Here is a 10,781-nt window from a genome sequence, read left to right on the forward strand (position 1 = left end):
TTTTTTTTTTTTTTTTTTTTGTCAAAAAGAAAAGAAGTTGTTAAGTTAATAGATTCCTTACACCACTAGTCGTGCTCTCTGTCCCCACTCTGCTTTGCTTTTCGCCTTTGCTTCTCCTTCACTTTTGATATTTTCTAGGATCCACGTACGTATGCGTATGCCACCACCTAAAAAAAGCTAAATAATAATAATAATCCATCTATGTATATTGATTGAGCTGTAAATAATTAACCATCCATCGGCCATCGCCTTCCTGTGATATTGATTAATGATATTGATGTGAAAAAACGACCGATGCATTGCAGGTATCGGTCAATTGCGGGATAGGCATTAGTCCCAGAAAGCAAGCTCTCATTTACAAACAATGTGGCTTTGATGGCCTCAGCGTCTAATTCCAAACTGTAACATAAATATATATTTTATATATTTCTTCTACTGACCACTCCCAGCCTGCGAGGAGTTGCAAAAAGACTAAAAGATCCCAGCCAAAACTGGTAAGTAAAGAAATTGGAACGAGATCCATCCTTCCCCTGCTTCTTTGGGAAATTTTTGTTTGTACAAGCTCAATTTGCAAAAGTAACAATGTTTATTTACCAAAGATAAATTTACTCACCCAGTAATTTACTCACGCTGCAATCCCTTGGCCCATCTAAGGAGCATTCGTTTCTATTTATCAATTAAAGAGATGTGCACTCATCATCCGCTAGCTACACAGCAAGTATATTGAGTGATTTTTGTGAGGCTTGCTCTGAAAAACTCTGACATACGCTTTCTCCTGTTTGGTTGAATTCGACGAAATGCAAATACTCGTGCATCACACGCTGCTAAGTTGAAGTGAACTGCTCCAGAATTGACAGGTGTTAATAGATAGCTTTCAATATTGATTTTCTTGATTCGGTTACAATCCGAGAGTGGATGGTCTGCCATTCATTTGATGGTACCGCAATATGCAAAGCAGTATTAGAATACTTAAATTACCTGGTCAATATGCGACTGAAATGACCCGACACTGTTCTTTTCGGATTACATATCGGAAGATACGTGATCAGTTCCACCAACCTCTCAATCGACTATTTGGTAGCAATCCATCGCAAGTGTCTAGAGCTTGTGAAAAGTGAGTTTCTAATCAAGCCTCCACCTCCTTAATTATTCCCATTGTAACTTGCCTGTTATTATCTTATCCTTGGCAAGTGTCTAAAAGCATGTGATAGAGAGAATAAGGAGTCTAAAGCTTGTGAAAGTGATTTTCTAATTTAGCCTCCACCTCCTTATTCGCTTTTGTAACCTGTTATTACATCTGTAGCATTTTTAGCAGCCTCCACCTCCTTGTTGTCATTCTTTTTGCTTGGCTTTTAGAGTCTTTTATCTTTCTCCTTTACAACCTTTTTCAGTAAAGCTTTCTATATCCTGGTATGTCTTATTGTCCTTCCGGAGCGCCCTTCTTAAAAGGGGCTTCCGTCAGTTTTACCTTGTAATACACCGGAAACCTTCTCACAAGTCACTCAACAATGTTGAACGGCTTACACACTCAAGCACTAAGGCGACTTTGCCTGAGCGTATGTACGAGCACGACCTAAGAAACAAATTTAACTGTACACCAATTGCCCCATCGAGGCTTGTTTATGGAGGAAAAAGACTGGGAAGCTTCCTCTTCGAGCGAAAACGAAGCTGATTTTCCAAACGATGATGACGAAGAGTTTCATTCTGGTGGTTCAGTGCCCAAGTTACAGCACAGGTGAATAAAAATCCGCGACTAATTTTTCGTTTTACTAGCCCTCATCATAAACTGCTAAGTCAACAGTTCATACGCTCAGTTTCTCTTTTATATTGGTGCTTGCAACATGTAGAGTAGGATCTTCGAAGGCTCGTTGGATTGCCGAATGAGGAATGGCTGAAGTTGAGGTTAAAAGGGGGAAACTTTGGACAACTACTGGAATCATTCGTAGTGGAAAGACATATTGCTTCATAGAAGAGGCTTTGTATGTGGCAAACTAAAGTTTTATGGATCTTTGATTTCTGAAATATTCATATTATGAAGTCTGTTCCTTTTTAGGATTCTCTTCTTCTCGTGGCAGGTATTTGAGTGAAATAGGAGAGTTGCAGATCTTAGGTAGTGAAGATGATGTTGTGATCCCATTGAAGGACTTGTATGAGAAAGTTGCAGAGGAAAAAAGCGGTTGCTGTTGGGAAAACTACGAGGTTTATAGATACTAAGGGTCTTGGTTACATCCTAGGCAGGCATAGGGTTTCTTGGACGTCAAAGGATGCTGCATTTACAGTTCGTTCCGGTGAATGTCCTGAAGACAAGGATACTGTAGCTAAACTCTTGGGAGATATGCAGATCTGTGATGGGAAAGCGGTGTATGACGTGTATTTGCCGAATAGCCGGTTCAAGAAGTCTTCTCCTGGTGTACAGAGCTTTGTGGCTTGCTTCTCGGGGTAAGGGCTTTCGTTTGTTGGAACTATGGAAGCAAGTTTTGCATTACACATCTTACTCAATATGTTCATCCTCTTTTACAGGGACTCTCCACCAAGCAGAGAAGATATTAAAGTGCTGCCAAAACGCATAGCTGTACCATTAATGTTTTGTCATATCGCTCAGGGCCGTGCCAGTTTCTTTTCCTTCAGTTCCATAGACCTCCCTGTCTTACCATAAAATGTTGCAAAAGACTGAATAATCTTGTATTCTTTCGACAAATTCACAATACAAAGTAACTTTGATGTACGTATATATCTACGACTCTTATGTATTTTTACTAAGGGGAGAATCTTGTAAAAGGATTCAGACAAAAAAATGGAAAGACAAAAGCTTCTTTGAGTGAGATTGCTTGTATCCCCCTTAGATCATCTAAGGACTGCAGAGGTTTCTCAGGTCCCTTGACTTGGCAAACCACTTGGGTGTTACAGATTAGGATACAAGTCCTTGTATGTTCCTTTTATCGTTTTTTTTTCTGCAATTCCAGTGAATTTTATATGACTTGCAACTCATAAACTTTCAGTATGTTAGAGAAAGAGAGACAGCTAGCTTGCTATAGTCTGTATAAAGACTGTTTTCGGTTTCAAGAAAAGGAAATGTGTCATTGCAGCCCCAAGTACACCGATCATCACATTGCTTGGATTCAAACATCTATAGATCTTTGCCAGCTCCGTTGTTTTATCCGGTCTGAAAACCTCGACAACGAATCCAATTTCCTCAGCTTGTTCCACCAAAAGACTCTCATTCAGTATCTCGACAGAATCACTAGTTTCGGTTTCTTGAACCCGTCGTCTCCAACTCCTTTACCAGTCTTGTTCACTGACTCGAGTTTTTCCTCTTGAATCAGTCCACGGATGCGAGGCCAGTAAGCTCGATCCAACACATTTCTGAAATCAAGAATCGTTTTATTCCCAAACATCAACGATGGAGTAAGAGTATATATGGAGTAGCATTTAGAATGACCAAATCTCCAATGATTTCATTAGGAGAGGTTGCTCCTTAATGGTCTCCTGTTTCCCAGGAGACATAAACAAAAACGGCACGCTGTGCTTTGGTCTTGTACATAAACGGCACGCAAACCATATATATGTGTACCTGTATAGAAATAAATATATTTAGAGCACGAGAGAGAAAATCGCGAGACGAACCGAACCGAACCGTCGTCTTTTGTTCTCAAAAAGAAGCGAAGCCCTAGCTAGCGTCTCCGTCCGTCTTCCCCTATCTGTTCCTTTCCTTTAAGGTAAGCTCTCTCTCAGATTTTCAGATTCTCCTAGTTTAAATCAAGATCTGACTTTTTGCCACTCACGGATCATCATCGATCTTTAAGATCTGTGTTCCGATTTCTCCGATCCACTAAATCCGTAGGGATTTGTTTTCTCGTCTCTAGGTCGCTTATTTTTCGTCTCTTCCATGCCAAGAGTCTTATTTTATCGTATACTTTCTGATGTTTGGATGATTCTAGTGATATATATTATGCCCCTAAAATATGATGAGTTGCCCCTCTTTTGCAGATTCATAATCTGTTTTTGTTGTAGGACTGCCTCTCCTCTTTGGCTTATCATAACCTCTCTCACTCGCATCAGGTAAGAAGTTTGGTTCAGATTTAGTGAGGCTTATCGCTTTAGTTTCAAAGCTTATCAGCTCGCCATGTTGGAATAACCTATAATAGCAACAACTGGAATTTTGATCCCTTCTAGATCATCAACAAAACTTAGTTAGTCCCTATTGGATTGATTTTTTAGCTGTTTGATTCAAGAGCCTTTATGTATGATGGAACGCTTTTACCCTAATATATAATAGCAACAACTGCAACTTACTGTAAAGTATGTTTTTTTTTTGTTTTGTTTATTCCTTGTGTGCTTTGGCTTCTATTTATTGCGCTCATGAACCGCTCGTTTGATGGAAGAGCTAACATTGTTTTTTCTTCTCTTTTGTGAGATGCACTTTTGGTTATCTTCATACCAAAATGCAGATTTTCAGTTGCATTTTCAATCCAAATGGACTGCAAGAAGTTCATCCAGATGGTCGAGGAGAAGAAACGAAGAGTTCTAGAGAAGCAAGAAGCTCCTTTGAAATGGGAGCAGAAGCTAGAGGCAGCTGCCAACGCTAAAGCGGACTCGGACACCAAAGCAAAGAAGTCAAAGGCCAGTAAGAGAAAACAAAGAGGTGCGTCTGAATCTAGCTCAGAAAGTGATAGTAGCTCTGAGGTGAGAAGAAAGTCTAGAAGATCTCACCATAAGCACCGGAGACATGCACACTCTGATTCAGATGACGGTGATAGGATGAAAGAGAAGAAATCCAGGAGGCAGAAACGAAGGTCCTTGAATCCAAGCGATGATAGCAGTGATGAGTATAAAAACGGGTCAGAGGATGAGCTGAGGATGAAGATAAAGCACCATAGGAGGCACAAGTGGCATAGCTCAAGAAAGACTTGGGATGTCGACAATACCGAAGATGTAAACAGAAGACATTTAAAGCATCACAGGCGCAGTGAGGTGGTCACTTCAAGTGATGGTGAGGAAGACAGTGGAAGAAGAAGGCGAGGCAAATATAACAGGCACATCAGAGGTTCAGCTTGGTCGAGTGGCTCGGAAGATAGTGGGAAAAGTAGGAAGAGAAGGCATCGTTGGGCAGAGTCTTCAAGTGAGGACGATGGAGCAATAAGAAGGAGAAGGCATAAAAGACATGACAGAGATTCAGCATCCGAGTCTGATGGAAGAAGGATATCAGATGAGAAAAGCGAGCACAACTTGGACAAATGAAAATGGAAATTGTATTTGTTTTAAATTCACGTCATAAGATCTGGATGTTGTGGTAACTAAACGAGCACATGATTTCTACCCAGATGCTGGGACCCAAAGATGATGAATATTCTGTTGAATTACAATTGTAGCACTTTGTCTCTGTTCTTAGATTTTCGTTTCACATTTGTCGCAAGAATGGTTTTTGGTTTGATAGTTCCTCATGTTGCAAATTATCTTTGATCAAGTTGGCTTGTGAACTTCCCTCTGCAGGTCCTGGGTCCAGTTTGATTTTTCTTCATTATTTTGAATATGGAATCACTTGTATTGTATGTTTCATGGAGTGCAGCACACATAGCCATTGCAGCATCTAAAAGATTAGACTTTGATCTCCAGAATTTGAATTATATAATTGACGATATATGACCCTCCCCTTAACCTTGTTGCTCTTTTAGGTCTATAAATTTTGTACATCCAAAGAAGATAAACACTTTTGGATCACAAACTGTGGTCTAATGCATGGAAAGTGTAATAATATACTCTACAAGATACATGAGTGAACAACCAAGTTTCTCACCGACCTGTGAGCTTGACCATCCATGCACCACCCAAGTAGAGCCCTAGAAGCGGTGTAGCTAGGAGCATTTGAGTGACAGGGTCTGTCGAGGGTGTGACTACAGCTGCTGCAACCACCGCACCTACCACCACATATCTCCAAATTGAAAGCATTTGATCTCCTGACACCACCCCTACTTGTCCCAGGAGTAACTGAATGACTGGAACCTGTAAACCAACAGGAAAATTCCAGGTGAAGATGGCTGAAGCAATGTTTGAGAACCAAGTATATATATATTATCATCGGCCACATACCTGGAAAGACAGGCCCGTGCTGAACATAAGCACTAATACAAACTCGAAGTACTGGTCGATAGACCACAGAGATTCAACCACACCTTCAGCGTAATTGACAAAGAAATTCAAGGCTGCAGGGGTTAAAACCCAGTAGGAGAAGGCAAGTCCAGCATAGAAGAGCAAGGAGGAACCAAAGACAATTGGCCCCAGAAACCTTCTCTCAGCCTTGGTCAGGCCGGGAAGGACGAAAGCTATAATCTCATACAGGATCACTGGGCTCCCTAGTAGAAGCCCGCAATAACCCGAGACCTGCACCGCAAAACAACAACAACAACAACAAAAAAAATCATCTTTCTTGTTCATTTGATGCCTCTATCTATCTGTCTATCTGATAATTAAAATTAGCTAGTTGAAGAAGAAGACCTTTAAAGTTGTGAAGAAAAATTCGCCTGGAGCAAGCTGCAGAAACCGCACACCCTGAGTTTTGACGGGAGCTTCAAGAAAGACAATAAGATCTTTGGAGAAGGCGAAGCATCCCAAGATTGCAGCTCCCACAGCCAAAACCGAGACAAATATCCTCTCCCGGAGCTCCTCGAGATGATCGAATATAGTCATTTCTTTGTCATCAGGGAGCTCCTCTTTACGGGGATAGAGAAACTCATAGACCGGACTTGCTCTATCTTCTTGCTCAAAGGACACAGCTGTGTATGTATGTAATCCATCAATCAACCCGGGAAGCTCTACTTAAAAGAGGGTGACCTCTTGACACCAACACATATGATTTTTAAAAAAGCAATCAAAGAAAGGTAGTAGAGTTTCTCTCGTATTACCTGGTGGTCTGTCTTCTACAGCAGAGCCAGCGCCGGGGGTGGACTCCGTTGGTGAATCGTCAGAACTATCATCCAGAGCTGACAAGCGGCCTAAGCCTTTGCTCCGGCGTTGCGTCACAGCGTATCGGAGTCCAGCTTCCCTCCACGAACTGCAGAAATTTACAGCGTGAGGACGCTTTGTAGGCGAATCCAAGTTGCGAGTGGTGAGGCGGAAATGGTGGACTAGAGCAGAGCTGGTGGTGCTTGTGCTGCCCATCTCTAGAATCCAAGAGCTTCACAGAAGGAACGATTGGTTCCGGTCGAGTTTCGTTGCCCACATCTGATATTTCCAAAACCCAATCCTTTATTTTCCTTTTTTTCTGTTGAACACTTCCGTCACAAAACTTGCTAACACCGTGTAAAACGACCTCGTTTAGAGAGAATACCACCATGGCCCTTGATTGTCGGAAATAGCCCATTAAGGCCCATACAGTTCTCATTCACCCCTTCGTGATTGAGTGAGTGAGTGAGGGGGCTGGCCTGCGTAATTTTCCCGCCAAGTTGGGTTCCCGATGGGCAAAGAGATTATTCCGGCGGCGGAGAAATCCCTAAATCTGATTCGCGGGAGACTCTGCGATCCTAGTTATGTCTTCAGACCTCTTTCCGCTTCGTCAGACAGCAACTACAGGTCTGATTGCTTCACCACTTTGGTAACGAATTCGATTATATATATTATTATTATATACGGGCCCTAGGTGTGCCTAATACACAAATTTGTCTTGTCTATAACACACAGTAAGTTGAAGTTCATTGTATCAACCTCTATCACGGAGGGATGCAACAATTCCATCTTGCTTCTCGGCCCTCGCGGCTCTGGAAAAGCTGCTGTATGGCTCCCTCCTCAAACCATCTTCTACTCTCTCCCTTCTTGGATTTTTTTTTTCTTCTAAATGGGTTGATTTCAGGTCTTGGATCTCGTTGTTGGTGATTTATTGGAGGAGTTCCCTGATTCAGTATCACTGGTATGTGTGATTTTTTTTAGCGCATTTTCTTTTTAATCTCATCCCATCTTATCGTATCTTACACTACCCATCTCAAATTGTGATGCAGATCAGACTGAATGGTCTCTTGCATAGTGATGATAACTGTGCTTTTAAGGTCTGATCCCTTAGCATTCTCAATCCCTTAAGGAAGGGTACACCTTTATTATATATTCACCGACTTACACTGATTTTTTCAGGAAATTGCCAGACAGTTGTGCATGGAACACCACCTGCTCTTCTCCAAAATGGTATGCCTTTGTTCTCTCCAAATGTTCTTTTTCTTCTTCTCCTCTTAGCTTGGTTTAGCCGATGCCTCAATTGGCCTGATTCTCCCAGGCATCATTGGATGAGAATTCACAGTTCATAGTAGCCATGTTGCGGTGAGTTTATTATTTACCTTGACATAAATGAGCCTTTTTTTCTTTCTTTTTTTTGCTATGTTGATATTTAACGCAGACGAAACTGATAGAGGTGGTATTTCAGGGAATGTGGACTAGCACATAAGACGATCATCTTTGTGCTTGATGAATTTGACATGTTTGCACAGGCAAGAATTCCTGATTTTCTTATAGCTTGCTAATTGTATTCGTACTCGTTTTCCCTATGATCTTTGTCTTGATATACAAAGGAATTGGACACTGGTGTTTTCTATCCACTCACCCTATTTATTACCTGGTTATAATATCTAGGGAAAGCAGCGGTTGCTATACAGTTTGCTGGATGCTATGCAATCTGTAACATCACAAGCTGTTGTCATCGGTCTCAGTTCTCGATTGGTATGAGCATGCCTATATAGATATACATGTTTTGGGTTTTACAAATTGTTTCTTTTTACATTTATCATTCTACAACTGTATATTGTTTTTGTTTGATGACAGCTGACTTTGGTTGTTGTTAACTGTACTCTGGTTCAAAATCTTATAATATCTCTCACCACAGGACGCTGACCAACTTCTGGAGAAAAGAGTGAGATCTCGCTTTTCACACAGAAAAATATTGTTTCTTCCTCCATCCAGGGAAGAATTTGACGGGTAATGAGCAGCCAGCTTCTTTTCTGTTATTACTTATTAGCCGTCAGCTATTTTTCCAATGAACTTATTTAACTAATCGAAACTATATATCTAGTTTGTTGGAACACCTGCTCTCTCTACCAGCAGACTCAAGCTTCCCCAACGGATATGTTTCTCGGTTCAATGAAAAGATTAAGGTTTTAATATCCACTCCCAATTAGTACTGTGACACTCTTAGCTTTTCTGTGATGGTTAATTCTTCTTCTGAAGAACTGATACTTGTACCAATTTCAAAAAAAATAAAAATAAAAACACCTTCTGTGCAGAATATAACATCAGACACGAGATTTAAAGACATACTCAGGACATTATTTAATGCCAATTCTACCGTGAACAGTTTGCTGAAGTTTATGTAAGTTCTTCGGTTAGTGAGATGTTTCCTTAAGATGTCATTTCCTCTGTGTTGAGTCTATCTCTTGATGTTAGATTCCGCGCTGTTTCTTTAATGAATTTGGAATCTGGCCTCCTCTCTCTTGAGAACTTCAAAGCAGCACTTTCAAGTATGCAAAGGCAACCAAAGTTGGAAGCCGTTAGAGGTATGATAAGCTGCGGTGTTGCTTCTACATTTTCCTAGGGAACATCAATTGACATTATCTTTGTTGAGCAGATTGTTCCATACTGGAGCTTTATCTCCTGGTATGTATGAGGAGACTAGAAGTGAAGGAGCAAAGCGCATACAACATCATTAGTGTGATGAAAGGTAATCTGTAAGTTTGGCTTAAGAGAAAATGCAGGTTGCACTACTACGAAAATGATTTGAGATTTCATGTGTTCCAGAGTATAAGACGATACACGAGTCTTTTCAAACCTCGGACTACTACGCACAAAATGTCTGCCTACGGGTATGTTTACAGCTCTCATGAGATGCCATGGTTTATATGTGGTGGTCTAAATGGTTGACATGACAGGCATTTGAGCACCTAAGAGAGCGACAAGTTATACGCTACACAGAGAATAGAGTNCAATTGGCCCCAGAAACCTTCTCTCAGCCTTGGTCAGGCCGGGAAGGACGAAAGCTATAATCTCATACAGGATCACTGGGCTCCCTAGTAGAAGCCCGCAATAACCCGAGACCTGCACCGCAAAACAACAACAACAACAACAAAAAAAATCATCTTTCTTGTTCATTTGATGCCTCTATCTATCTGTCTATCTGATAATTAAAATTAGCTAGTTGAAGAAGAAGACCTTTAAAGTTGTGAAGAAAAATTCGCCTGGAGCAAGCTGCAGAAACCGCACACCCTGAGTTTTGACGGGAGCTTCAAGAAAGACAATAAGATCTTTGGAGAAGGCGAAGCATCCCAAGATTGCAGCTCCCACAGCCAAAACCGAGACAAATATCCTCTCCCGGAGCTCCTCGAGATGATCGAATATAGTCATTTCTTTGTCATCAGGGAGCTCCTCTTTACGGGGATAGAGAAACTCATAGACCGGACTTGCTCTATCTTCTTGCTCAAAGGACACAGCTGTGTATGTATGTAATCCATCAATCAACCCGGGAAGCTCTACTTAAAAGAGGGTGACCTCTTGACACCAACACATATGATTTTTAAAAAAGCAATCAAAGAAAGGTAGTAGAGTTTCTCTCGTATTACCTGGTGGTCTGTCTTCTACAGCAGAGCCAGCGCCGGGGGTGGACTCCGTTGGTGAATCGTCAGAACTATCATCCAGAGCTGACAAGCGGCCTAAGCCTTTGCTCCGGCGTTGCGTCACAGCGTATCGGAGTCCAGCTTCCCTCCACGAACTGCAGAAATTTACAGCGTGAGGACGCTTTGTAGGCGAATCCAAGT

General features: G+C 41.4%; 4 protein-coding genes and 1 pseudogene across 7 annotated transcripts in view; 4 read left to right on the forward strand and 1 right to left on the reverse strand.

The window, feature by feature from the left end:
- The window catches only part of LOC104779406, a 1,938-nt gene extending 1,310 nt beyond the window's left edge, over positions 1-628 (forward strand). The window contains exon 2 of the mRNA XM_010503755.2: positions 306-628. Within this exon, the coding sequence (XP_010502057.1) occupies positions 306-392 (87 nt within the window). The 3' untranslated portion in view covers positions 393-628. The remainder of the gene's footprint in view (positions 1-305) is intronic.
- On the forward strand, positions 791-2,822 carry LOC104779405 (annotated as a pseudogene).
- LOC104779407 (CAX-interacting protein 4) lies at positions 3,596-5,433 on the forward strand. Of its 4 annotated transcripts, none has more exons than XM_010503758.2 (3): positions 3,596-3,716; positions 3,988-4,059; positions 4,449-5,433. In XM_010503758.2, exon 3 carries the CDS (start codon positions 4,474-4,476, stop codon positions 5,236-5,238), a length of 765 nt encoding a protein of 254 aa, XP_010502060.1. In that variant the 5' UTR covers positions 3,596-3,716; positions 3,988-4,059; positions 4,449-4,473; the 3' UTR covers positions 5,239-5,433. The 4 variants fall into 4 exon arrangements, with proteins under 4 accessions (XP_010502060.1, XP_010502061.1, XP_010502058.1 ...); XM_010503759.2 differs by having other exon boundaries at positions 4,012-4,059; XM_010503756.2 differs by having other exon boundaries at positions 3,597-3,716; positions 4,415-5,433.
- On the reverse strand, positions 5,630-7,255 carry LOC104779410 (sec-independent protein translocase protein TATC, chloroplastic). The gene is made up of 4 exons (XM_010503763.2): positions 6,900-7,255; positions 6,493-6,770; positions 6,088-6,378; positions 5,630-6,000 (listed from the first exon to the last, which is right to left on the reverse strand). Exons 1-4 carry the CDS (start codon positions 7,153-7,155, stop codon positions 5,791-5,793), a joined length of 1,035 nt encoding a protein of 344 aa, XP_010502065.1. The 5' UTR covers positions 7,156-7,255; the 3' UTR covers positions 5,630-5,790.
- Positions 7,392-10,781, forward strand: part of LOC104783409 (origin of replication complex subunit 4-like) — a 4,819-nt gene continuing 1,429 nt past the window's right edge. Inside the window, exons 1-15 of the mRNA XM_010508568.2 lie at positions 7,392-7,566; positions 7,675-7,765; positions 7,844-7,900; positions 7,989-8,036; positions 8,119-8,169; positions 8,258-8,301; positions 8,405-8,468; positions 8,611-8,697; positions 8,861-8,952; positions 9,047-9,128; positions 9,258-9,343; positions 9,418-9,527; positions 9,599-9,691; positions 9,769-9,833; positions 9,900-9,952. Of these exons, the coding sequence (XP_010506870.1) occupies positions 7,451-7,566; positions 7,675-7,765; positions 7,844-7,900; positions 7,989-8,036; positions 8,119-8,169; positions 8,258-8,301; positions 8,405-8,468; positions 8,611-8,697; positions 8,861-8,952; positions 9,047-9,128; positions 9,258-9,343; positions 9,418-9,527; positions 9,599-9,691; positions 9,769-9,833; positions 9,900-9,952 (1,139 nt within the window). The 5' untranslated portion in view covers positions 7,392-7,450. The remainder of the gene's footprint in view (positions 7,567-7,674; positions 7,766-7,843; positions 7,901-7,988; positions 8,037-8,118; positions 8,170-8,257; positions 8,302-8,404; positions 8,469-8,610; positions 8,698-8,860; positions 8,953-9,046; positions 9,129-9,257; positions 9,344-9,417; positions 9,528-9,598; positions 9,692-9,768; positions 9,834-9,899; positions 9,953-10,781) is intronic.

This window comes from Camelina sativa, chromosome 4, assembly GCF_000633955.1.
Source record: "Camelina sativa cultivar DH55 chromosome 4, Cs, whole genome shotgun sequence".
NCBI lineage: Eukaryota > Viridiplantae > Streptophyta > Magnoliopsida > Brassicales > Brassicaceae > Camelina > Camelina sativa.